Raw genomic sequence first — 27046 nt, forward strand, 5'->3', positions numbered from 1 at the left:
GCTATCATGGACCAAAATCCCAGAGCAATGTTTCCAGCATCTTGCTGAATTTGTGACATGAGGAATTAAGGCGAAGGTGTTACAAGCTGGTACAAGCAGGGTGTAACTTATTAAATGGCTGGTGAATGTGCAGGCTATATAAGCATGTTAATTACCCCCTTTCTTCTTTAGCACCTTACAGAATAGTGAACTAATTTGAGTGTATTTGGTACATTTCGTTACTCATTCATGCATTTTCAAACTGGGGAGAAGAATAGAGAACCTCTTCTAAAAAGTGGCTGTATTTTGTAATTTTCTATTTTGTATTTCTCTCTTGCCCAGGGATGTCAAAACCACATACAACACACTTTGATCTTATGTGGACTGGACCAGTGAAACTCCCCTTTCTCTCAGTATACAGAAGTTTAACTACAAATTTAATCAATTAGATATCTCAATATAAGAAAATGAAGCAGAATTTAAACGGTACGTCTGAATTCTTACATGATGAAAAAATGCTGCTGTAGTAAATGATGGAAATCTGTCCGCATGACTCTTTGGGCTTAAATTGTACGAAGTAAATGTGTAAAATGCAGAAATCTATAATTTAATTACTTTGGGGTAGTATAAAAGGCCACGAGGAGGTCTTTATCGGTAGGAAATGTGGGTGAAAACGTGTACATGTACGAATTGAATTCTTTGCCGACCCACTCTGGCCGTGGGACCTTATGTTTGACAATCCTGCACTAGCTTGTAACATTAAGGTATTTCATGATTTTTTTTTAAGTGGGTAAATATTTCGCATTGAATTCTTTATTTTAATCTCTTTGTTTACCCGTTTTCATACCCTAGTCCATATTTCAGCTGCATGTTCAACACAAAGGGGTAAAATTCCTAAAATACACAACATTATTAAAAATAAATGAGTCATAAATGTGGAGGGCACTGTCTTTCACTTGTCGGGTGATAAATTTTCCATTGCCTCTCAGAGCATCGCTGCTTCAGTGTTAGATGGTTGTGTCGCCGCTCTTTGTCCTATTGTTGGATCAGAGGTTCAAATGTTAGCTCTAAGTATAGAGATGTGCACAGCTGTCGTGTCACGCTTTCCACGCTGCCTGTTGTTAAAGCACACAGTAGTAGTGTCTCGTGTCTCTTTAAATGCGGGTTGCGTAGATCCTTCATGAATGAAGCCACGTGATCCAAACATCATTTGACGTCTGGCGCCTCCGACCATAGACTAAAACAAGCGGGGAAGGAGTGGATATATCTGGAGACCTGCGAGAGAAGGCGTGAGCGGAAAAACATTTCTCCAACTGTCTGTCTTCTCCACACCGGGTCGACGAACCGTCGGCGGACGTCAACCTTTCGAAGCTGCGGGTGGGCGAAAGGCGCCGGTTTGACTTCTGGTGAGTCAGCTTTGTCGAAATCAAAACTGAAATGTCTTCAGAAAGTGCTGAATGTAGAGGTGTTTTGCTGAGTGTGCACGGCCGCCGTCGCCGCCGCTCAGTGCGGGCGCACTGCCGCCTGTCCCGGTGTGCGCTGCCGCCGCCGTCGCCGCTGCTGTTGTTTAAAGGGCATTAGTCTGGCAGTGCTGAATCATCATCATCATCATCCAGGTCTTTGGTACATGCGCTACTGAAACGCGGTCGGTCGCTCTAGCTGCCACGCACTACCGACCAACCGGTGATTTCATAATAAGACAGACAAAGGGGGCAGGATGAGTGTGGCTGTCAGGCTGAAAAAGAAGTGTTGGAATTAGATGACCGCGCGGAGACGCGGCGGTGCCCGGGGATTCCCTTGTTTTGTGCCTGTTAAATTTCTAAATGTTTAAAAGGATTTAATTATGTAGATCCGGGGATGTATAGTGTTAAAGCAGCGAAACCCCCCTCGGTAACGGCACATAACCTCAGCTTTTTCTCTGGCTGTGCCTCGGATTTGGAGCGGCGGCAGCGGCGCTCACACAGACCGGACACATCCAGCTGCTGGTTCAGATGTGATATGACCGTTAGTCAGCTGTTTGTTAGCTGTGTTGGGATTTAGGGCTCTCATATATGAGCGTCTCGTCTGCTCTATGGTTGTTTAGCTGTAGGTGGAAATATCAAAATATGAAAAAAAAAATTCTTTCTTTTTTTTTTAAACAACGCAAAACACCGCTGGCTGTCATGCTGGAGCGTCGGTAGCTGTCAGACGCCCAGCGGCTAGCTACAGAGAGAGAGAGTATTGTGGCCGAACTGCCCGAGTGACTGTTTTGACATTTGCTTTGTGTCAGCCGCTTGACACAGACAGCCGCTCGCTTCGCATATCACTCAGCAACAGTGAGTATTTTTTTTGGCGTTTTAAGGACTTGTACTACCGGGTTTACTCGCATAGAGTCTACTCGGTTTTCCGGCCGCGGTGCTGCTGCTGCTGCTGGTTCACCGGCTTGGGCTCGCGGCAGAGATGCTGATTCATCACAACGTTCGTATTTCTCAACGTTTGCGCGAGCAGAGCGGAGGCACGAGGGAGCCATGGCAACATGGCACCGGCGGCAGGCGGGCGGGCGGACAAAGGTCTGTCGTAGAGGGAAGGAAGGAGGTCTGTTCACGGCGGTGAAATTAGACCCGGTCACGGAGTCGGGGTCAAGGATAGGTGTTTTTAAAATGGTCCTAAATGTGTACATTTTTTGTAGTATTCAGCAAACACTAGTTAATTTATGTGCACTAGAGCACGATGTTTGTTATCTAGTGGCTTAACCCCATGATGTTTGAGTCCCCCAAGCCTTTGTTTAGGGTTTTTTTTCTGATTGCCTAGACTTCGGATGTTTAAAAGCCAAAGTAATTTTAATAAAAATCACATTCTGATAAATTAGGCCACGGTACTGACGGCCAGAAGCCATGTGAAGTCAGTGACATTCAGCGTTTACGAGCGAAGAGGGGCGAAATAACGGTTAGCGACGTGAAATGGGCGGGTCTACCGTCGAACTTTTCTCAACTTCAACGGTATTTAACGAAGAAGCCACCAATGAGAGCGGAACATGCGGCTTATTGACATTAGAGAGTTACCTAGGTAACCGGAGCTTGGGTCCACTGCATACCAGCGGTCAGATACAAAACGAGCGAATGGACGGGGCTTCAGACCTTATAGAGTTAACCCCTCAACCTTTAGTTCACTTTTTAATAAAATTTTAAAAAAAATAAAGTCTGGTTTTGCCAGATTAAAAACAAGAACCTCCTGTGTAAATATCATTAAAAATACAGACACAAATGAAGGCTGAGGGGAAGGACTGATTCCCATGGCGGTTAATGAACCCACACTGAGACGTGTGCTAAAAAAGGAAGCTATAATGCCTTGCAACAGAATTTCCTCTGATTGATCTCTTGCGGATGGGCCATTATCTTCTGCCTATGAGCGCTGCAACTCTTAAACACTGAAGAGTAATAGGGAAGCTCTGTGGGCACAAGAAAAACAGAAACTTCACCCCCTAATGACTCCATATCAGCAGCTTTAGTTGGAGTCAGCACTCTGCAGAGTGTATCAAAAGTATGTAGTAAGCAAGTTGGCAAGTACTGTAATAGAGGGTCATAATGATGAAACAGTTGTATCAGTATTGGAGAGAAGAGCACCACCACCAACCCTCCCTCTTCACTGTCTTTCTTTCGCTCACACACACACACACACACACACACACACACACACACACACAGATTTTTTCCATTTCCTTTTCTCATTGCATGTACGCACACACACAACCTAGGGGCTAAGCTTTTTATACTTGGTATCAGTATTTAATCAGTGCTTGAAGTGCATTTCTCTGTCAAGTACTTTCCCATCCTTCCCTGGTGTTCGCGGTAATTGAACGCTGACCAATGCTTATGTGTGCAACTTTGCTGATGGTGGCAGAGCGGCGAGGCGCGCAGAGCAAAAGGGGGGGATGAAGGAAGAGGGAGGAAGAATGAGAGATGGGATTTGTGGAGAGATTGAGAACAAGGACCTTTTTGTCTTCAAGGCATTCCCCTGAAAATGCTGAGGCGAAGCAAATGCGCTCTCGCTTGACAGATGGCGTTTTCACTTGTTACTTACCACAGCTAGTTTCTTTGCCTTGTCGTGCGTGTGTGTGTGTGTGTGTGTGTGTGTATACATGTGAGAGGTTGCAAAGAAAGCAGGAGATATAAAACACCTACAAGAAGCTAAGATCTTCCTGCTGTAGGGCTGTGTGTGTGTCTGTGCGTATGCCAAGCACCAAGGTTAAAAGCTGTGTGTGAGTTCCTGCCTGCACTGTTGAGGCGTAGAAAGGAGATGTAACAAAGGGAAGTGATTTTACTATCAGTTGGCCATTACAACATTTGGTGCATGGTGGTTGATTGCATTCTATCTCTTCATGTCTGTCTTGAAGCCTTGACGAGGAAGGAAGTATATGTGTGCTCATATACACTGTTTGATGCCCTACGTGTACGGTGGTCAAGGTGCTGAAGCATCATGCAGAGCAGTGATAGTCATAGTAAACAAAGGGCCTCACATGGAACATCTGAATAAAAATATCACACACACATATTGCTGATGAATGTTAAAATCCATTAATTTGGGTAGATATAAGAGATTGCCTGAATGTTTTAAAAAATCCCAAAACAAGCCTGAGACAACTAGTTCACAACCCCCATGCTTTTATTTTGAAAGCTCAGTCACTACTAAGGTCATTCTGCAGTCCAGTTCAGAACAAGATCTAATGCAGCTGGGGACAGTAGCTCTTGTTCTACTCTGGAGATCCGCTGTGAGCTTGAGGGTCACTCATACTGAACCTGCAGCAAGTGGAGAACGGGTGCTGCTGTGCTCTAACTCACAGAGGCTGCAGAGCAGAACGAGGAGCACCAGCAGCAGTTGAAGTCAGCGCTCCCGTGTGCCTCCTTTCACGCAGTGTTTATTGATTTTTGGGCGGTTGTTTAGTTTTCTTTTAAGGTTGTAGGGAGTCGAATCGAGGTGGCCGTTAGGCTGTGCTCATGTGTGATGTAGAGCTTCCTTTGGCTGTGTTTATAAGGAAGGATGATTGACTGAGCTACAACAGGAGTTGGGTATATTCAAGATGGTCAGCACAATCTATAGACAGAGGTTAAAGTGGAATTTGGCAGATGAAAAAGACTGCTTGAATTGCCCAGCACTATCAGCAACACATCGCATGTGGATCCAGTGAAAAAAATTCTAGAGAGAGTCTGTGTATTTTCATATATATATATATTTATATATGTCCTTTAAATTTCCTTTCTGAGCATTTCTTAGCTTCGAAAAATAATCCCTCATCTTCGCCGCCTGTCCTTCTTTTTTCCATCTGTGAGAGTGATGTTATCAAACTTTTGTGGAACTGATATTTTTTCCTAACTGATCAAATGTTCTGAGGCTGTTGCCAACAGCATGCCTCGGTTTTGTTACTAATGCTTAGAACACATATTTTATTTATTGGCTTAGAACTGTAAATCTAGTTTTTCCCTCTAAAATACATCAGCACCTATTAATTTGGTCTTAAACTGAATGTGGACACATTGATGTCAGTACCAAAAGGTTATTTTAGATCCATACCCAGTAACTGTGAACAAAGTCTGAGGACATGATGTTTAATGATGTTTGGTTCTAAAGTAAAGAATTTTATCTTAAGGTTTTTGTTCATGATTTTTGTATCCATTCTTGCTCTGAGATTGCATTGAAAAAAGAGACTGCACAAAGGCAGCGTTTATTGCAGGGCTACAGCTCTGGATTGCATTAGATTGCACAGGTGTTTCTGATATTGTGTCCACCTCCTCTGTACGTGTGTGTATGTGTGTCTGCGAGGAAGAACTTGGTGTTTGTGAACATAATTTCTAAGTAGTGTTTGCATGTTTATGGTCTTGTTTACTACTGGGAACCATTTCAGAAGTCTTGTTTTGCTTGCAGATTTCTAAAAGAGTGAGAGGGAAGTAAAATGCGATAAGTAAACACGGGAATAAAAGATTGAATTGCAGTGAGCGAGAGAGAGAGGAAGAGAGAAAAGGAAGCAGTGGGGCAGATCAATAGTTGAGTGTTTTTTCTCCACAGTAATGATGAAATATGGTGTAAGCAGATCTGGTGCATAATCATTGCTGTGCTCCACTGTTTTTTTTTTTTTCCTCAGTTTTCTTTTTTGCTTCGATGTGAGTGTGCAGCTTGTCCTTGTGTTATTCTGTCTCCGAGTCTGTGTGTGTGCGTTTAATGTACCCGCCCTCCACAAGTGCTTCGACTGCTTATTTCATAACCTCCCTGAGAACCAGAAAGTGTATGAAAATGAGACAAATCTCATTTCAGCATGTCAAAGGGAGTCAAAGGGATTTTTTTATTTTTTATTTTTTTAATGGAAAAAGTTGAAGTTCAGTTTAAGTTGTTGATCTAGATTTCGGTCCTGAATCGATTGTGTCGTGCACTTCAGTGATCGGTGAAGTGATACTGTAGTCTTTGAGTAAAGTTATCAAGTTTTTCCTTTGTGGGCCTTTGGGCTTATTTTGGAGCTTTTAGAGATGCCTCCAGTTAAAAAAATAACACTCACACATTCATTCCATACCTCACCAGCGATGCAGCCATGAGATATTGTGATTGGCTTGTAGCGGCGAAGATGCAAGGCCCTGGTAACAGAAGTATCCGCACCAGCGGTTGTCTACCAGTTGCATCATCTCTATGCCAACTTGCCGCATTTTTTAACTGCAGTGTGACGATCCCAGGATTGTGGTATGAATTTCTGAAGCTTTAAAACACACACAAACAGAGTGGATCAATGCCAAGGAGCAAAGAGAGGGAACAGAGATACGTGTGCGTTGAATGTGGCGCCGGCTTTGCTATCACCTGTGGCATTAAATTATTTCCAAGCAACAATGGTCCTCCGGTGTCTCGACTGAGTTTTCATTTCCCCTCCTCATATTGAAGGCTGGCTTGCAAAGTAAACATCGGACCTATTCTCAAACAAAATGAGTGCATGTTTTAGATCTAATCACCTTCAGAGTGAGCAAATGTAGCTGATGAGGAATTAGCGTTTAGGGCCTGCTGAAGCTATGGAACCTTTGTTTCATTGTATTTGCTGCATCTTTTTTTTCGTCTTATAGTCATGAAAATATTTCTCGGGTTTTTTTAAAAATTATTTTTATTAATTCCTTCTCAATCTGTTTGACCTTTTTGTAGAAGCAGCTGACTGCACCTAATGATTATTTTCACCACCAAGTAATGTTACTGCAGTAATCTGTAATTTCTTGTCTGAGCTGTGGTAATGATTTTTCCACAGTCCAAGGTGACATCTTCAAATGCTTTGTTTGTTAGACAGTCCATAACAGATATAAAAGTTAGTTCCACTAATTGCCCTTTTGGAAATGGGCTTTCTGTCTGTGACTGTCAGATAAATACAAAATAAAAGAGTAGAAAAATCTACTTAAAACTCACTGTTTAGAGTAATCTGAAGTCTGAGCTTTTGGCTCACAGACTCAAAGAGGCTGTTACTCGGTGCCTGTACAAATATTTTGTATTTATAATGTCATATATACACGAAGAAAAAGTATAATGGGTCCAGTTTTAGCCTGGGAAAAGCTGGAAGATCAGGCTTTTTAAATCAGAAGTTGTTTCAGCACTATTCACTTCACAATTCTTGGCATTTAATCGTGTTTCTTTAAAGTAGTAGAATTGTTTATGGTTTTTACAAGTGAAGTTTTGTTAGTCATGTGTTGTTTTAAACTGCTGCGTTTGGCAGGAGGATAAATATCAAATTGAAAGGAAGCAGGCAGCACTGCTTCGGTAAAATGTCCACATACTCTGCCCCTCTGTGCGCATTTAAATATACCATAATACCTATCATACCATCTTAAAGGAAAACCTTAAAATGATCACGGAGAATGTTGCAGTGCAAAAGAGGCCACTGCCCCCGAGTGCACCTCTGTAAACCACAAACACGTCTCCTCCTCCCTGTGGTAAAGGTTTTCTGATGATACTTTTCCCATTAATGTGACTGATAATGATGAATGCCTCCCCACAGAGTCGCGCCGTGCTTACTTTGCTCTTGGACTCGAACTTTCTCTTTGTCTCGAGTTTGTATTGCTGACCTGGGATGCACGGCGTCTGGGTGAAATAAACTTATAGTGTCGTTTAACTTATCCCTGTCTCCCTCGCAGCTCTCTGTTTGTATGCGCACGCGCACACACACACACACACACACACACACACACACACACACACAGAAATGACTTAACCTGCGGTACATGCTTTCTCTCTTCAAAAAAAAAAGCACTTATGAAAAAAAGGCGCCAGAGCTCAATTGCCTGACAGTGCAGTTTTTTTTTGCTTGTGTTGGGAAATTTGTCATCACACTCCGACTTACTACCTGGAATGGGAAAAACGTGTCGACGCCAGGACTTTTTCTCGCCTTTAATAACGCACTTGTCTCACAAACACAGACACACACACACCCTGCCCCTTTTTAACTCTCAGTAAACTGTGAAAGTGATTCCATATATGTTTATGAGGGGCTAGAACATCAATGTCAAAGTGATTTTCATTACTAATAATGACTTAATTTGTATAGCACTTTTTAATACACACAGTGCTTTAAAAAGAGAAATGCGTAAAAAGTGTGCATATGCCAACATACAGTACATACAAACACACATTCACTGGCAGGGACCACATCCTCAATTAGATTTGAAAACATGTTTTGTAAGAGAATTGCTGGTTCAATAAGAATAGTTCTTTAGGCTGTGTTTTGAAGAGGACCTCAGTGGAAACTCAAGCTCCCACGTGAAGCAGATCCACGTGTGCTAAGGAGGGGTATGTGAGATGAGAAAGTGGATGAGGGTGGGGCACGAACTACTCCTGACATTCACATAAATGATCTTGAATTTAAGAATGGTTACATACAGGCAATGGTGTGACCCACAGCAGAAAAGTAAGGGCAAAATTTAAACTAACCTATGGAAATTAGTTGTGTTAACAACTCTGCCTCCAGCACCAGCTTAAAAAAACAGAGAGCTGAAGGAAACTTAAATTTTTTGAACGCCAGCAGTTGTGACGTTACTTTCGATGTACGGTGTCATACGCTCATGTCACAATGCTTCTTTTTTTTTTTTTTCCAAAAGTTGGAGTAACTACGATTTTTTTCTGACTTGGGTGGGCTGAGTTGAACCATTTTGCAGACCGTTTATGGCCCCCGGGCCACATGTTTGACACCCTTGGTCTAGACTCCTCTTCTCCATGACATTTCCTGTGTTTTCTCCATCTCCTCATTCTGTCTGTGTTATCATGCTTATTTCACGCTCTGCATAACCTCCAGTTAATAGCTTCCTTTCCCAAACACACACGCGCACACACTCTCAAACACACATAGCCCATACTAGTGACTTCTCTCCTTGTCACTCCTCAGCTCCTCAGACCCAAGGTCCTGTATCGCTGCTCCTCCTTTTCTCTACACACAGGTTGCCATTATCTCTGATCTGATTCCTAATTCTCAATTAGACTCCACACAGCGCTCATCGTTAATTATTTACCGACTCCCTCACCATCTTCGGCCCACACTGGATCAATGAGAGCTACTCGCTCTGTTTTTTTAACAAACCCAAGGTGGACTGCTGCCAGGAGCTGAGTTTTGTAGCTCTCTGAGGTTTCAATTCACTCTCCCTACGTTTTGCTCCCTTTATGTCTTTCTGTCATGTCCTCTCTACGACCTACTGTGCGCTTCTACTGCTTCACTCAGCTGCCATCCTTTGTGTTTCCCCCCCCGCTATTGCTTAGAGAAATGCCTGAGGGAGAAGACACAGTTAAAGCAGTTGTTATTGTCGGATTATTCAATAAACGCAGCAATGCCACTGCATCACAAATGACTTGTGACTCTTACAATCTATTCTTGATCATTGGCTATATATGCTGACTTGTTTATGCGCGCAAACACCCACTCGTAGCAGCCCCCGGGTCATTTTTGGAGCGCCTAATCTGGCCATTTATTTTCCACTGTGTGTGTCTGCAGCAGGCCACCGGCTCTTAAATAGGAAGTCTCTTTCTAAGAAATTCCTCTCTGTGTGGCAGTAGAGGCCGGGGCAAAAGGTTCTCGCAAACAAGATTAATTAGAGCTCCGTCTGAAGCCAGCCGCACAGAGAGAGTTCATCATCCTGTTTGTCTGCGAGAGAGAAAGCAGTCTATGTCTCATCATGCTGTGTCCTTTGTTCTTTTTAATCTATCTTTATTAGCCCCATGATCACGTCCTGCTGCACTATTACCCTGGTTTTCATCCTGGTTCCAAGACAAGAATGATAAAAAATAAAAGTCAATGGCAAAACTAAAATTAGGAAGCTTCCATATAAACAACGGAAGGTTGATTACCAGCAAGTAAGAAGATCTTATGTGTAACGTCATTGCATAAAAGAAAATCATTGCAAATGCGTTGAGGTGATTTAAAGGAGACTACTGGGAGGCTGACCTCCTCAGGCAGGTTGTTCCAGTGCACAGGGGTCCTGATGCCAAAAGCACAGTCACCTTTAAGCAGCGATTATATTCTGCTGCAGCCGTGGACAGCTGGAGACACTACGGTTGACTTGTAACTCATTTTATAGTTCTTTGAAGTCAACTACACATGCATAGTTGGTGCAATGTCAAGTCAAATCTCTGCAGACGAGTCTGCATAGTCATGCAAATCTGACAGACATGTGGAAGTACACTAAAAACCTTATGCTCACCTTATGCTGACAAAATACACATCGCCTGGACCCTAATAGCCTAATGAATGTGAAAATTGTAAAACGCCTGTTCGTGTGGTTAAGCGACCCTAGCCCCCTTGAAAAGGTAGGCCTGAGACAGCGCATGACTATCTCAATAAAAATCTCTTTAACTTACTACCAAATACTTTGACACTATGCAACTGTTTCCGCAATGAATCCACAAAATGCATAAAATTATTAAAAAATTATGGAGCTCTGCAAGACTGATGTCGGAAATGTGTGTCGAAGGAGAGCAAAAACGTGCCTCTTCTCAGTAGATCATGCAGTAGAGCATGCAGTCATGCTGCACCACAGTACCTGGCAGTCATGCCTTCTGTGAGTAAAGCCAGGAAAGTTGGACCCAGTAATCTAATAGTTCACATCGAATGTGAAGTGAAGTTTTGCCTAGCATCACGGCAGCAGCCTGGTTGAGCTTTGGTCATACGCGGATCGTTCTCTAAATGTTATAGCTGTGCGCTGTCACCAGGGGGCGCTGTCAAAAACGACCTGCCTGTAGGTTCGTGATTGTGATGTTGTTGGTTCTTCAGCTTAGCTCCTTCTATTTAACAGAGAGAAGTTAAAATAAACAAAGAACATCTCTGTAGTGAAGTGAAACTGAGTGTTAAAAACAACAGTATTTTCTCATGCTTCTGTCTTTGTTTTGAACTCTGCTGCCACTTCCTTTTCTGTTCAAGCAAACTTTTCAACCAGTCAACAGTCTACCTTTGCATAGCATCATTGCCGTCAGATGTGCTGTTGAATACGTAGGTTGCTTGCATGCTTATAATACTTCACTATGCATAACCAATGGAAACACAGTGTTATGAAATACAGTCAACTGGAAAAATGATAAATATTTGCCTCTAGCAGGCAACAGGGTAAGGAGGAATCAAGTTTCAGTAACAGTAACACATTTAAGGCAACGTTTTCAACGCTTAGCATGAAGTCCTGGAAATAGCAAGCCCCTTTTGCTTTCTTTAAGCTGAAGTTTATCAAAAAGCATCATTGAGCTTGTCCGGAGAATGGAGAAAAACCGATGGGTTTTCTCAAGAGCATGAACCAAAGTTAAAAATATTTTAACCGTAACCTCTGTTCATCTCACATGTCACAATTTATGTCATTGCATTTAAACACTTTGTGGGCTGTGAGCTGGCTCATACAGGGATCAACGTGTCTCTTATGCAGATTGGGGAACAAAAGAAAAAGGCCTGAGAGAAGGAGGATATGTCAGGTTACTTTTCTCCCAATCAAGAATGTTTAATTTCATTTTGCTGTAATCGATAAAAAGGGTAGTATAAAATTATTCTTGAACCCACAAGGACATCCAGAGGGTGGTTAACTTCTATCATTGCCACTTTCGTTGTGGAACTATTTTTCGTTGAGAAACACGGTCAGCCGACAGATAGTTGTCGCTGAAATGTTTGCCCGGGGAGTTGCAATATGAGCCTTGGGGAAAATAAATGCTTGAATTAATTAATTTTTTTCCCAAGTCTGAGTGTGGATGCATTGGTTTTATTATCAATAGCTCTTATTTGCAAGACTATCCCCCTGTCCCTTCTGTGGGATTTGATTTGTCAACAGGAAGAGATGTGAAGTCTTTTCTTTATTGTTGTGTGTTGAAGAAGGTCGAGGGGAGAGGGAGGTGGTCAGCAGTGTTTTCATTGCATTGGATCAGCTTCAGAACTTTTCTAATTGGAGGTTTTAGTTGTGGTCGTTGCTGAGTTCAGGGTTTTGGGGGGGGGGGCTTTATCCCCCTACACGTCCTCCTCCTCTCTTTCCCCCACTCTCTGTACTCCACAGCTAAGCTCTTACAAATGTGTTGAGGATGCATTTTCACCGAAATGCTTTCCCACCCCCCTTCCTCCTCTGTCCTTCTCCTCCTCCTGCTCCTCCCTATTCACTTGCTTCTCTTTTTCTTCTCTTCTTTCTCCCTTGTCATTTGCACCCCCCTCGTCTCCTCACACCCTGTCCTCTCTCCATACTCAGCATTTTTCTCGGCTGTGGGTGTGATGTCTCTGTGTAACGCTAATCAGCTCTGGAGACGTCAGCATTCTTTCAGTCCTCCTTCACCACCAGCGCCCCTCTCCTCTTCCTCCTCCTCTTCTTTTCTGTCTTCACCTTGCTATCTTTTTTCTCCCTCCTGACTTTCTCATCTTTTTTTTTTTTTTTTTTTGCCTTCCAACCATATTCTACTCATCTCCACTGCTTCTCAGCTCTTCTGCCATCCCTGTCCTCACATCCCGTCCTCCGTGTTTGTGTGTGTGTGTGTGTGTTGTCTCTCTGTAACCGTAAGCAGCTCTGCTCTTGAGTCGTCAGCGTTCTTTCAGTTGCTCCATAAAAATACAGCCAGCCACAGCAAAAAAAAAAAGCTCTGTTGTAGCAACAGTGGCTGTGGCATTGACCACACCGCAGCGATCACCTAACAAGCATGATGGGAAGGACACCTCTGGCCCTTTGTGTTTGTGTGTTCACCCAAGATGAATGGCGATGCCTTTGCTCAGCAGATGATCCTTAACCTGGGTGACTTACAGATGCCCCAAAAAGACACACACTAGTTTGTTGCAGTTTTATCCTCTGGTCTTAGTCAGTTTTTTTTTTTTAATTTGTTGTTGTTGTCTAACCTTGATGGATTAGGACATACAGTTTTTTGTTTTGTGTTGCTTCTGTAAAGGTGACACAAGGTAACGCAGACTCTGATTTACCTGTTTGCAGATAAATGATGCTTATGTATGCAGTCACCCTTAAAGAGCCAGGAAAAAGACTCCTCATCTAATCATAATTAGTGTTGAGCGCTGCACCAAAACTTTTTATCACTGTTTTTTTTTTTTTCTAGTGGTTTTGCAGTTTTACACACTTTTTTTTCCAGGTGTATACAGAATGTTAAAAAAAAACAAACAAACAAAAAAAAAACATAAAACAAAAAGTAAAGTGATGAAGTTCTGGGGGTTTATACTGTGTCTTTTGACACTGCTTGTAATTCCTCAGTGTTTGGTTATTGCTGTTATTCCTGATTATGGTTTATAAATCTGATTACATTCGGTGGTGTTGTGATAGAGCGGAATGAATCAAGAATAGACCTGGCACTTTTTTGGAAATTAATTGTCATTTATAAAGTGGAAAACTGATTTATAAATGTCTATGAGCCACAAATTTATAGCCAACACAGGATCACCAGTTAACCTAACTGCTTTGAATTGTGGGAGGATGCCAGTACACTCCACACAGAAACACTCCAGCTGCCCTAAAGATTCAAACAAGGAACCTTCTTACTGTGACTTGATGGTGCTAACCACTGCACCACCATGCCAACCTTTTATGTTGCGTGTATAAACATCTAAAGTGCCTTTTAAAGTGCTTTTAATTACGACGTTAAATGTGGTATCAAACCTCTGCAGTATGCAAGTACGACATTGTTTAAAACGCTTGTGTACTCGCAGTCAACCATTTTACATGTGTGTTTTATTGTGCCCCGCTGGCATGGCAGCAGGGTAGTGTGTGTGTATGTGTTTGGCAGCATGCTTTTTGTTTCTATGTAGATGGAGGATGGGGGGGATGGGGGGGGGGGGCACAAGGGAAATAAACCAGTGCCTGTCAGGGAAACAGCCCCCTTTATGCCCCCTCTGTTTGCATCAACCCAACCCCCAGCAGCTAACCTCAGTCTTCATGTCTTTGATTCATCTTTTGTGCGAGCGTGCACCTCAGCTGTGGGAGGCTGCATCCTAAAAAAACAGAAGAGTGCAGCGGCACATTCAGCTCTCGAGAAGAAGCTCTTTAATAAAAGATTGTGTTTAACTGACTGATCGTAGCTCATTAAGAAGAACCTTAAGTGCTGAAGTCAAATGCTTTAAATGAAGCTGTGCCATTTCTGCATCGGATTAAATCTCACATGTTATTGCGCGTTTTTGTTTTTTTGTTTTTGTTAGTATTTTTTCATTCTTCACCACTTCCTTGAGTTTTAAACAGGTTTTTTAACTTGCTGTGCATTTGACATGTTTTTTTTGTGTGTGTGTGTGCATGCATAATTATTTGTATGTTTTTTCTTTGATCTGCAGCTATTTATATCTGTAGGATTTGTGGCAGTGCATGCACAAACACTGAAGCCCCCTCACAAACAGACAGGCAGGCAGTGATGCATTGTGAGGGAGGCTCACTAACACATTTGGTGTCTTTCGATAGAAAAAATGAAAAGAGTCGTGTTGCCCGGTATCATTTAAATGTCATCACACCTAAGAAAGGTGTGATAACGCCTTCGTAGAAATTAGTCCAGTGAGAAAAGTTTCCACCTGACCCCCGCAGAATAGCTTTATTATAATGAAATGATGCAAACCACCATACTGTGAAACTGTTACGTTTGAGTTACAGGCCCTCAGAGTACATAGGGGTGGATCTAAAGCTGTTTTGTTTTCCAGCATATTTGAGCCCTCCTAACTAAGAGTACATGAAATAACCACATAAGACAGGACTGAAAAACACATTTAAGCGTTGTTGAAAACTGCAACCAAATCCATTTTATAACCACTCCAAATGATTCTAGTCTAAATGAAAACATTTTTTTCTACAACTTTAAGCATCAATAGCAGGGGGATATATCATAGACCCTGGATCTTTGATCTGTTTTCTGATAATTCACTGGAGAAAACTTCAAAAAGTACATTTCAGGGTACTTTCAACTTATATCACCATAAGATAGGATAGGTGGCTGGTCAAAATATGAAAGGTCTCCTTTGTTACAAGGCTAATCTTTTATCTGGGATTCTTTCTGAGTCATCCAGGGTACCAGTTCTTGTTTCTGTTATTCTACGCTGTCTTCTTCTTTCGGCTGCTCTCCTACATCATAGACCTAAAATTCCAACTTCTACAACTACGAATTCTGAGGTAAATGAAAGGCAACATTCATCTGTGATATATCCCGTGACAATAATAGTCAGCGTTAATAAAGAAACCTTTCTGGATTGTGACACTTTGAGTGGGGTTTTTGTGTGTGTGTGTGTGATTTGGGGGCTTTAAGACTGACGTAAATTTTTACATCATCCATTGCTTTGTAAGGTCCCCTTGTGAGGCTTCAATCTGAGAATTATCGCCATTGCAGTCTCTGTTTTTAAAATGGATATGATGACCTCGGGCTTGATTTGACTCTGAATCTGAGGGATGCTGCATGCTTATTGGCTAATGACTCGTGATTGACAACCATATCTTGTATTGTCCTCCCCTTAAAGGAAAGAAGGGAAGAACAAAAAGTCAAGAGAGGAGATCAGAAATTTATGTTGCAGGAGAGAAGGGAGGGAGTGAGATCCAGAATCTGCTGCGTCATCATGACTGGTCTCATGATGATCGCTCAGCACCAGCTACAATAGCCGCCCTTTATGAACACACACAAACACACAGGTCACCAAACAAAGATTCTCATTGAGAGCTTGCGGAGATGCTCATCATGGAGCCGTGCGCTCTAAGGGCTGATCTCATCCTTTGCGTTTCCACGCTCGGTCTTTGTTGACTTCTGATTCACACATTTGTATCTCCATTCTTTTTTGTCTCGTTTCCACTTTGGTGCAAAGGCATCAATGATTTCATTTTTATCCCCAGTAGGTGTAGGTCTATATCTGTTTTCTGCTCATCTTTGGTACGGAGAATGTTTGAGTGTGCGTGCGTGCGTGCGTGTGTGCGTGTGTGCGTGCGTGTGTGTGTGTTTGTGTGGACGTTCTAACAGTTGGTTTTCCCCTGGAGTCCTTCCCACAGTTTTTACCACTTCCTCTTCACTCACACTCATTTCATTCCTATTGGCAGAAAGCCAGCCAATAAGAGCTCAACAACACAAAGGTAGTGGGCAATGTCAGTGTAACCACAAGGAAACAGGAAGTCAGGAAAATTCTAAGAAAAGTTTCTGTCACTTTCACTCATACAATCTCACCCCGATACAACAGTGGAACATGCTCCCACAACATAGTAGATATAGATTTGCCATGTCTCCACTCCTCTTGGTAGGTATTGGTCTGCAATTTTTTTTTAATTGACTGTTAGAAGAGAGGGTGTCCTTAAACACAGTCTATTTTAATGTTTTTTTTTTCTGTGATGTTTCTCTGCTTATGTATTGTGCTCTCCTGCATCTCCACAGGTTCATTCAGAAGAGCAAGGCTCTTGTGGCATGACGACGACTAACAAAGGAAATAAAGCCTTGAAGGTAAGCAGGTGCATGTTTCAATTTTATTTTAGTTATATAGGGTAAGCTAAAAACCCTACAATATTCTAGAGAAATGAAACGATCAGATGGTTCACTAACAGCAGGACTTGGCAACTTTGGGAAGAGAAAACTTTTAACGGGAGACCTCTAGCAGAACCAGGCCCAGAAAGAAGTAGACATCTGCCCTTAAAGGTCGGAGAATGAGGGGAAAGAGAAGAGAAAAAACAAAAGGACACAGAGCCCATAACAACATACGGGAAAAACACAAAGTAGTAGATTAAAGATAATGATATGCAGCAGTGGCATATAAATGCATGGCAGTGGGAAGAAGTGCTCAGGTCACGGGAAGTCCCCAGCAGCCTGAACCTATGACGGCATAACTAAGGGATGCTGATACACCAGTAAATACTCATTTCATATTTATTCACAATGCCATTTATATTGTAAGGGAAAAACCCCAAGATATTAGAGAGACAATCCCATATGAGGTGGTGATGCAGAGAGGAAGAACGCCTTTTGACAGGAAGTTTACTGTGGCTGAACAAAGCTCAAGGAGGGGCCGTTATCTGCTGAGATTGGGTGAGGGGAAAGCAGAGAAAAAAGGAAAGCATAGAGAGACCACAATCAAAATCAATACCCCTATCCCTAATGGACAATTTTGTCTTCTTATGCTTCTCCTTTAGTGATTACCTACCCCAAACTCAGTACAGTTTGAGGTCAAAGATCAAATGAGAAAAGAAAACTTTCTCACAGGACCGCAGAATTTAAAAAATGCCCATCTGAAGCCAAAATGATGCTAGAAGGAATAAAGGATTATGTAAATGAACTTGAATTTAAATAAGCAGATGGGAAGGTGAGGAGGGAAAAGAAGAGTCAAAAAGAGAGCGCAGAGATATCACAGACAAGGAGAACAAAACACAAACTACAGGGTAGAGAAGAAAAACATCATTCACATGTTGTAGTGGGATAAACACACGAGGCATGAAAAACATATGCTCAATGCTGGGAAGTCCCTCCAGCAGCCTGACTCTCACAGCATAACTAAGGGATGGTTCAGGGTCACCTGATCCAGTCCTGGGATCTAGGAGCTGGTTACATGGGAGAGGGACCTCCTATTCTACTTCTAAAAACTCTTCTTTGAATTTATCCAAAATAAAATTACTAAAACCATTAAACACAACCTGTGACAAAATAATTAAACATCTAAATGTAATTGAATAAGGAGCTTGAAAAGAAACACACACACACACGTGTGGTATTCATATCTTGTGGGGACATCGAATTGACATAATGCTTTCCCTAGCCTCTCACCCTAACCCGAACCATCAAAAATGAATGCCTAAATGAGTCCCTAACCCTTACTAATCCTTACTAGCCCTCACTAAAACCACATTTTGAGTCTCAAAAATGCCTTCAAACTTGTGGGGACCAGGATTTTGGTCCCCATAAGGGCTGCTGGTCCCCACAAATATAGTGAACTTCCAATTTTTGGTCCCCACAAAGATAGGAATACATGGTCTCTCTCTCTCACACGCACACACACACACGCACACACACACACACACACGCACACACACACACAAAGTCCTCTGCTGCTTGTCCAGGACGTGATACAGAGGGTGATCCGGGTCCATTTATGTCTGTTGCCATTCACCACAGTCATCTGCTGACCTTTGCATCAGCTGATGGAGGAATCCAAACTGTGATGATTAAATCAAAGTTTAACCCTGAATTCATGCAGTAATGAAGGGGTTTTTGTTTTTTAAATCTTTCCAGTGCTGCATGTACTCATTTGTGTCTTTGTACAAGAAATATTTTCCCATTTTAAAGCATGACAAAGTCTACATTTGCAGGCTTGAGGGTTTGGTGGTGGAGGGAATGACTTCACCTCTTAACTGAGGCCTGAGTCATCATATGTGGTAACCCTAACCCAGTAGTTTGGAGAAAGCAAAACAGTGCATGGCAGGATGATTATTTTCTTTGTTCCCTGATTGTCAACACTTAGGATAACAATTTAATAAAAACTCCAAGGGCCTGAGTTTGTTGGGGTTAAGCTTGGGTTCTCCAGGATTTAGAAGTCGGTAAACCACAAACCACTGTTTGAAATGTGGATGGTTAAATCATGTTACAGATTTAACACGTGAATTATTTTCAATATGTTGTTAACCAAGCCACCTTTAATGGTAATTAAGTTTAGAGAAAGGTCATGGTTTGGCTTAAAGCACAACAGCTGCCACTTCTTCTAAATCTCGGTTTTCTGGGTTGGCAGGATGACATGTGGCCACTGAAGAGTCTGATACAGGTCTGAATGTTCAGGCCACATAAACATTTCCTGGCAATAACAGATAATATGAGGTCTTAAAGGTTTCGGGCGGGGCTTTTTACAGTCAACTCATTGCTGCTTTCTCTCTCTCACTTCTCTCTTTTTCCTGTGTCCTGCAGGTGAAGCGTGAGCCGGGCGAGAATGGCACCAGCCTCACAGACGAGGAGCTGGTGACCATGTCGGTGCGGGAGCTGAACCAGCACCTCCGAGGGCTCTCCAAAGAAGAGATCCTGCAACTGAAACAGCGGCGGCGCACCCTGAAGAATCGTGGCTACGCCGCCAGTTGCCGGGTGAAGCGTGTCACCCAGAAGGAGGAGTTGGAGAAGCAGAAGGCTCAGCTGCAGCAGGAGGTGGACAAACTGGCCAATGAGAATGCTTCGATGCGCGTTGAGCTGGACGCTCTGAGGTCTAAGTACGAGGCGTTACAGACCTTCGCCAGGACTGTGGCACGAAGCCCCACTGTCGGGGTCGGGGTCAGGGCTGGAGGGGGAGGGGGAGGGGTGGCGTCATCGGTCATCGGGCCGCTCATCCCAGGGAAGGTGGCGACGGCGACGAGCGTGATTACAATAGTGAAGTCAAAAACAGACACACGGTCTTGAGGGAAGGGAAGGGAGATGAAGGTGCATCAGGATGGAGCTTAGCTGCATCTGAGTCAATCTTCCCCTCTGCCGGACTCCTCCTCCATCTGCACTGACGGACAAACAGCCGGGCGGCCTCGCTTGCATCGCCACGGCACGCTCCTGTCACGTCATCACTTCTGATCAGTGCAGATGAAGGAAAGGATGGAAGCGGAGGAGGACTCTTGTACCAATGCAGGACAAATACACAGGGTTCCTATGGGCACTGAAGACCCGGAAATCCCAAATAATTTGAAAACTGTCTTATTCCTGATCAAGAAAATAATCTGACATTTGTAAATACTCAAAATGAGAAAATTCCAACAGTTTTCATTTGGTTTTCGGTGCTCAGTGCTGGTGAATCTCTTTAAGTAAGTACATAATAACCATGTCACGAATTTGCACACAGATTTGAAGAGGTGCCTGATCAAAATAAAATGTATAAAACTGAAATAATTTGGTACATCATCAAACAATCCTAAACACATATGAGAATCAGAGCATTTATTCTTGATTAGTTCTATGGAAATCATTGATTTTAATGTGACCTGCTGATTTGAGTGGCTGCAGAGAAGCCCCATCTTGTTCCACCTAGCCAAGAACTTTTTTCAGAAAAGTACTATAGAAGATATATATATTATACAATGGTGGTAACTGTATTTCTACTGTTTTGTACTGTGTTGTCATTCACATGAGGTCCAAGGTGTATTCTCTGTGTGTGAATTGTTATATATCAGGAATTCTGTGAAATTCTGTGGCGCGTGTTCGTTTTGGTATTGCTATATTTGGGTAGCTGTATTTTTGATTTGTTTTTCTTATGGTCTTTTTACTTTCAAGTCAGACTCTCGCGTTCTCTTACCTACTCTTTTCTCTGTCCTTCGATTTTTCAACTCCAACTGGCTTCCATTATTACATGCAGTACTTCCTGAATTTTATGAAAGGAGGAAGGGAAAAGGAGGGGGTAGGCAATTAATATTTACCAAAACATATTATAGGAAAAGGAGATGACGTTATTTAATTCGCTGACCTTATTTTAGTGTGGGAATTTTCAGGGAAATGGTCATATGAAGATAAAAGCCTCTTTGAGTTTTGCTTCAAAGTTTATTATTCAAGACATTTGGAAGGGCAAGTGCCTTTTTCTCCTAATGATATGCATAGAGAAGAAGTCAAAAGGATAACTGATGAACAAATAATGTGATAACTTGTGGAAGGATGGTGGAGATTCAGTGTAGGTGTGTTGCGTATGCTTGTGCTTTATAGCATAAACTGACCAATCAGGAGTCAGCTAGTGACAGCATTTAACTCTCCCCGTACACTGTTATTTAAGCTGTGTAATAGCAAGTAATGACGATGATGATTATTAACAGTTATGTACCTTGGCAAGTCATTTGTTTAAAGTGGACCTATTCTGCTCGTTTGCATCTCTATATTTTTATTCTTGGACTCTAGAGAAGCTTTGCATAATTCTCAGTGCAAAATGATCCCTATTTATTCAACACTAGTCCTTGATGCAGCCCTTCAGGTCATTTCTGTGTCTGAAATGAGCTGCTTTAGCTCTTCACCCTTTTAAGGCAACCTTCTGGTAAGCAGAAGGATTGACAATGAGTTGAGAACATTCAAAACATGGTTTCATAGAGTGGCTTTGCATGATTCAGAGTTGAAAATAATGCTTGTTTATCTGATACTGGTCCTTTATGCAGCCCCTCAGTTCAGTTATAGCTCCATTCCCTTTTCATTAGGCTGTATTCTGATTGGCTGCTCCTCCTAAATAGAAGATCTTTGTCTGTACTCACAGTCCAAACTATGTGCCTGACATGGCCATTACCAGGGGAACCTGCTGTCACTGACATCATACAGGGCCAGAAGTAGAAAAACAGTCTAAAGCTGAGCATTCTCATCTGTGCGTTTCACTCACAGGTTGTTGGGGTTTTTTTTCTATTTGTTATTTGTCCATGATAATGTATACATATTTAGAAAGTAAGAAAAAGCACAATAGGTCCTCTTTAAGTGAAAAGAAAAAAGGAAAATTAGCAACAACAAAAAAAAGAGCCTGAATTTTATTCTTGGGGTTTTTTTGGGTCTTATTTTGGAGTTTTTTGCATAAAATACTTTTGTCTGTTATAAACAAATTCTGCTGTAGGTAACAACACCTGCAGGAAAACCTTTGCCTCAAATCAGAGCAGTTTGGGTTGCACTTTTCTTTTCTTTTCTTTTCTTGCTTTTACCCGCAAAACTTACAACTGCAAACTGCAACTGTGATTTCTGACAGTGCAGTCAGCGGGCATGGGTGACAAACATTTCTCTGAATTTCACATATTTCACGCGGGCTTTACCATAAAAAGTAGTCTTACGTGGTGATCTATACTTAAAGAATCTTTGTCTATGTATGGTGGAGTCTGGATTTTTATAAAGACAATTATCTTTGCATCGTTTGTAATGACATGTATAAAAAAACAAAACAAAAAAAAGGTATAACAAAATCTGTTTGATATACAGTATCTCTCTATTTTGCAATTGTACCAAAAGTGGCTTAACTACTGAATAGCTTTGTTTTTTCTCTAGCTACTAGGCACGTGTGTGTAGCCGTGAACTAGTGTGTGGTGTGCTGTGTAGGTATGTGACGAGGTAATATAACGTTCCCTATTTCATGGATATGACTTTGATACGTGTTTGATTTCAGGCTGAAGCGGGTGATGACACAGTGAGTAACTGCACTCTTTCTCAAATCGTAAAGTCTTTGTCCTCCCCGGCCCTCATCGTTCAGCTCCAGCCCTGCAGATGTGTTAGATCATTTGCTAAACTGCACTTTGGCAGAGTTCACGTTGGCGACATATTTCTGAGCAGACCTCTGTGTCTTTATTTTTGGTCTGTGCAGCCTGTTGCAGATAAAGTGACCAACGAGATGAGGAAGTTTTATGGTTAACCTCACACACTGCATTGTGTATTCAGGTCATCAGGCAAAGTAGCAAATATGTGAAACTCTGCTGAAGGCCTTTGTGGTTGCATCACACCTACTCCTTCAATAACTTATTTTTATAGTGTGTGATTAAAAAAAAAAATTTGTTTTTGTTTTTTTGCTTCTGTATTTTACACGGTTATGTATATTTAACATCGTTCCAGTTGTATTTGTTTTTTGTTTTTTTTAAACTGTTCTTGAAGTGTCAGGGAAGTGAAATAACAATTGTTATATGGTGTTTTATGAAGTGAAAAAAAATCTATTCTGCTATTTAATGGTTTGTCTGTCAAAGAGTGAGGTTTACCTTTGAGTACAATTGCCTCAAATATTTTTTAACCTGATTTTAAAGCTGAGAGAGAAGCAATTTACACAGATGAAAACATTACATACATGCAGCCTTTTACCTGAACCGCTACTTCTCCACTGTGAAGAAAAATGGGTTAGCTCGCCTACTGCTGTGCAGTTACTATGATAAGTAAGGAGTGTCTTCATCTGTACAGAAATAGAAGTCAAACTGGTGAACAGTGAAAAAGGCGCAGGAGGATAAATGGGTTTGTGATTGAAAATATTTTTTTCTCCGTAGTCTTTGAACGGATAAACGTTCACACGTTCAGTCAGGCGTGAAACCAGAGAGCTTCAGATGTCAAATGAAAATCACTTATCACACCTAATGGTATTGAGCAACAAGCAAATTTCAGTATCTCATATAGTGTATTAACGTGTTTTCTCCATATTAAAGAAAACGCCCTGTTTTGTACGTCCTGAATGCCGTTATCTGAGTTTTAAAAATGTATTCTGTCCCTCTCCATCAGTCTGCTGCTTCCTGCCTGTCTCACTGATGTTTTCACTGGCCAGCTGTACGTGCGTGTGTGTGTGTGTGTGTGTGTGTGTGCGTGTGTGTGCGTGTCTGTGTGTGTTTCTGTCTAGCTATCTTTGTGAGGACCAAAATCTGCATTCTACTATACTTGTAAGAACCAACAGTCACTTGTGAGGACACACACCGGTCCTCACAAATTTGAAGGCCTTTTTGAGGCTCAAAATGTGGTTTTAGTGTCAGGGTTACAATTAGGTTACGGTTAGGTGTAGAGAAAGTTTGGTTTAGTTCTTTTACTAAAGCTTTTAATGCACGGTCCTAGGGGCTGCTGGATCATCCAGACTCTCCTTTAAAGTTCCTGTTAAGCTTTTCTGCTCCTCTTCTCCTTCCTCTGACGGTCATCTTTGGCGTTGTACTGTAGTCGATCCCTTCTGACTGATTGATCCATGTATTAAGCTATTGTGGAGATATTCAGCTTTTGAGCTAACAGAAAGAGTGGTATCTATTAAAAAATCAGCTAAAAACATGATATTAAAATCAGAAAGGTAGACAGGTCCCCCTATCCCTCTGTGGAGGGGATTTAGCTTCCACAGAACACTGAGTCTTTTAGTGTTTGTGTTTTATTTTGTGCTCTTAAATCAATTGTGAGGTCATTCACTTGTTAGTATTTATCAATATCCACACAATTTTCTGTTAGTTTTGTAAGTCACACTTTATTTACACACTCTATAATATACATGCAGTCTCAGTGGAAGGGGAACCTGTCTAAACCATCTGATATCAATATAATATTTTTTTATATAATTATTTTAATATTTTGACTAAAAAATTAATTATAAACCTTATTTCTTACACTAATAGAGCCTTGTTGTTTTTTTTGTTTGGTTTTTTTGTTTTGTTTTTTAGGGTAGGCATTTATTTTTAATGGTTAGGGTTAGAGTAAGGGGCTAGGGAAACCATTATGTCAATGAAGGTCCTCACTAAGATAGCTGAATGGGCTTGTGTGTGTGTTTGTGTGAGACATCATATAAAACAAGAGGAAACTCAACTTGTGTTGAGACTGTAAGTTATGTCAAATTGTACAATTACGTGTGCTGCTGCTCTGTGTTTTTATGCTCCTCTGGTTTCTAAAAAGAAAAAAAAGAGAAGCATTCTGTGTAAACATTAACGTGTCAACATGTGGCTGCTGTTAAATAGACACATCTAATTATGCAAACTGGCAAAATCCAAACTCCTGCCTCACAGGAGCACTGACGCTATCGTAGTCGTTTGTCAAGTTGTCTGTTTTCCTGACTGTATAGTGTGATGTGACGAGGTTAAAGAGCTAATGTGCGGTGTTTAGCTGCTTCTTCTTCTTCTTCTTCTTCTTCTTCTTCTTCTTCTTCTTTTAAATATACCTGGTAAATTAAAATGTCAGCTTACCTCTGTTTAAATCTGGCATATGTGGTGTGGCTTACCCACTTTCACTTAGCAGTTAACTGTGAAAACACAAAGTCTTCAAATTTATTTATTTAGGATTTTGGTTTTTTTTTTGTTTTTGTTTTTTTACAGGGATGCACCATTTTTATTGGCAGATATTGGCTTCAACTCCCATCAGTTTATTCAGCAAATAAGACAGCATTCAAAAACTGCAGCAACTGATGTTTGTTTGTTGTGCTCCATCAGTTTGGTGTCCATTTTTAGCTCAGAGTGGGTCTCTCACATCCAGTCAGGTGCATATGTGTCTGGACGACACTTAGAATACAATATTTTGTTTTCTGAAACTAATGATGGCTTCCTTCGCTTAGATTGACACGTCTGTTGACCCTCATATTTAGATTTCAAGAGAACGGCAACCAAATGCAAATGCAACAAAACCACTTCAGACCTCAATGAGGCTTCATTACGAAAGAACTGGCCTCACCTGGCCATAAAACTGTTCCTCGGTCGATAACAGTATTTGCCTGTTATTTTTGGCCATTTGATAAACAAAAGTATACTGTGTGTTTTAGTAACTCAAACCCCCACTTTAGATGAGTAACGGACTTGTAAGCAGTTTATCTCTTATGTCATATGAAAAAGGTTGAAGTCTTTTACATCTGATATTCAGATATTTGTATTTGTAGAGAATCCACGTCAACATTTGTTTTAAATTTTGTGTTGTTAATAAAAATATAAAGGACAGTAACTACAATGAGAGACAAACAAAAACAAAAAAGAGAGTGAGAGGACTACAGAGTATAGCAGCGATGCAGTAATACAGTCACTACAAAAAAAACAAAGCAAGATTTAATTCAATTCCACAAAGAACATCCACCTCCTCTCAGGCTTGTAGAATGCAGCAGCCTGTTCCTTTGATAAGTCCATAAAGTCCTCAAACCGCTTCACCTTACTGCAACACGTTGTTGTTTCGAGTTTGTTAAAATGATTTCATTTGACTGTGCAATTATTTCAGAAGCAAAAATGTGTTTCAGAAACCTAATCTTAACCCTAGCTGAGTCACCAGTGAGGTTAAACATTGGTATCTGCTTAAAATTTCACAATTGGTGCATTCCTGTGTTTTTATTTTTTTTATTTTTTTAATCAGTTTCTAACCGAGAATGATGTAGCCGTCATGCAAGGCCTCCTGCTGACCTGTAGAGTCCTTATTTTTGTCTTCCACATTTAAACTTCTTGTGGCGTTTCCAGTGAGAAACCATGTGCCAGATCTCTAAACAAACAAAAGGTTAAACATTACACATTTTAACTCAGCAGACACGGTCAGCTGACACCTCAGACCTCCTGTGATTGTCAAGCAGGGCGGCGTGGTGCCATTTCATAGCAGAGTTTGAGCTGTTTGACATGCTGACCTTATTTTCTGCCACCCCTGCAGGGGTCGAACCCTCGTCATAATGAAGCTTTTCATCACAAACCCTAAAACAACCACTCAGACTACATCTATAAATATTTTACAGAGACAGAAAAGGAGTGGTGGAGATACGTCTGATAAAGCTCTTAAACCATTTACCACTCTACTTATTCTCTCCTGCTTTAGTTAACTCAGCAGCCTACCAAGCCCTTCTTCAAAACCCACACTTCTTCCAGAAGATGCAAATCATTAACTCCTTATCTTGCTGCTTGGCCAATCGGTATGCAGGCATCCAGTGATTTTCCTGTCTAGTGAGTCACGCCACTGGACTCTAAAAGCCCTTTCACCCACCGCTGATCCTGATCGATAGGAGTAAATGAACCAAGGATTCCTTTGATCATTTTGTTTGGTGTTTGCATCAATAGTGATGTTTGTTTTTTGCGTCCCAGGTTTATACCCAGCCTGCATCAAATGTACAAATAAAAAAAAAAAATCGTACAGAGTTCAGGTATCAGCACATTTAAATTAGTATTTATTTATTTTTATTGTAGCAGTGTCCCCGTCAAATTTGACTCTTGATGCGAGCATTCAGCCAGGTTCATCATGGGATTTTTTTAAAATTTATTTTTATGTGTTTCTAAATCTTACACATGGA

General features: G+C 41.5%; 1 protein-coding gene across 2 annotated transcripts; it reads left to right on the forward strand.

Moving 5' to 3' along the window:
* The first annotated feature begins 842 nt into the window (after window positions 1-842).
* Window positions 843-26529, forward strand: LOC134622759 (transcription factor MafG-like). Of its 2 annotated transcripts, none has more exons than XM_063468116.1 (3): window positions 843-1385; window positions 16789-16854; window positions 19297-26529. In XM_063468116.1, the coding sequence occupies exons 2-3, from the start codon at window positions 16819-16821 to the stop codon at window positions 19774-19776; spliced, it is 516 nt and encodes a 171-aa protein (XP_063324186.1). In that variant the 5' UTR covers window positions 843-1385; window positions 16789-16818; the 3' UTR covers window positions 19777-26529. The 2 variants fall into 2 exon arrangements, with proteins under 2 accessions (XP_063324186.1, XP_063324184.1); XM_063468114.1 differs by lacking the exon at window positions 843-1385 and adding an exon at window positions 16599-16654.
* The last annotated feature ends 517 nt before the right edge of the window (window positions 26530-27046 follow it).

The sequence above is a fragment of the Pelmatolapia mariae genome, unplaced genomic scaffold, assembly GCF_036321145.2.
Source record: "Pelmatolapia mariae isolate MD_Pm_ZW unplaced genomic scaffold, Pm_UMD_F_2 NODE_ptg000193l+_length_85116_cov_1, whole genome shotgun sequence".
In the NCBI taxonomy this organism is placed as follows: Eukaryota; Metazoa; Chordata; class Actinopteri; order Cichliformes; family Cichlidae; genus Pelmatolapia; species Pelmatolapia mariae.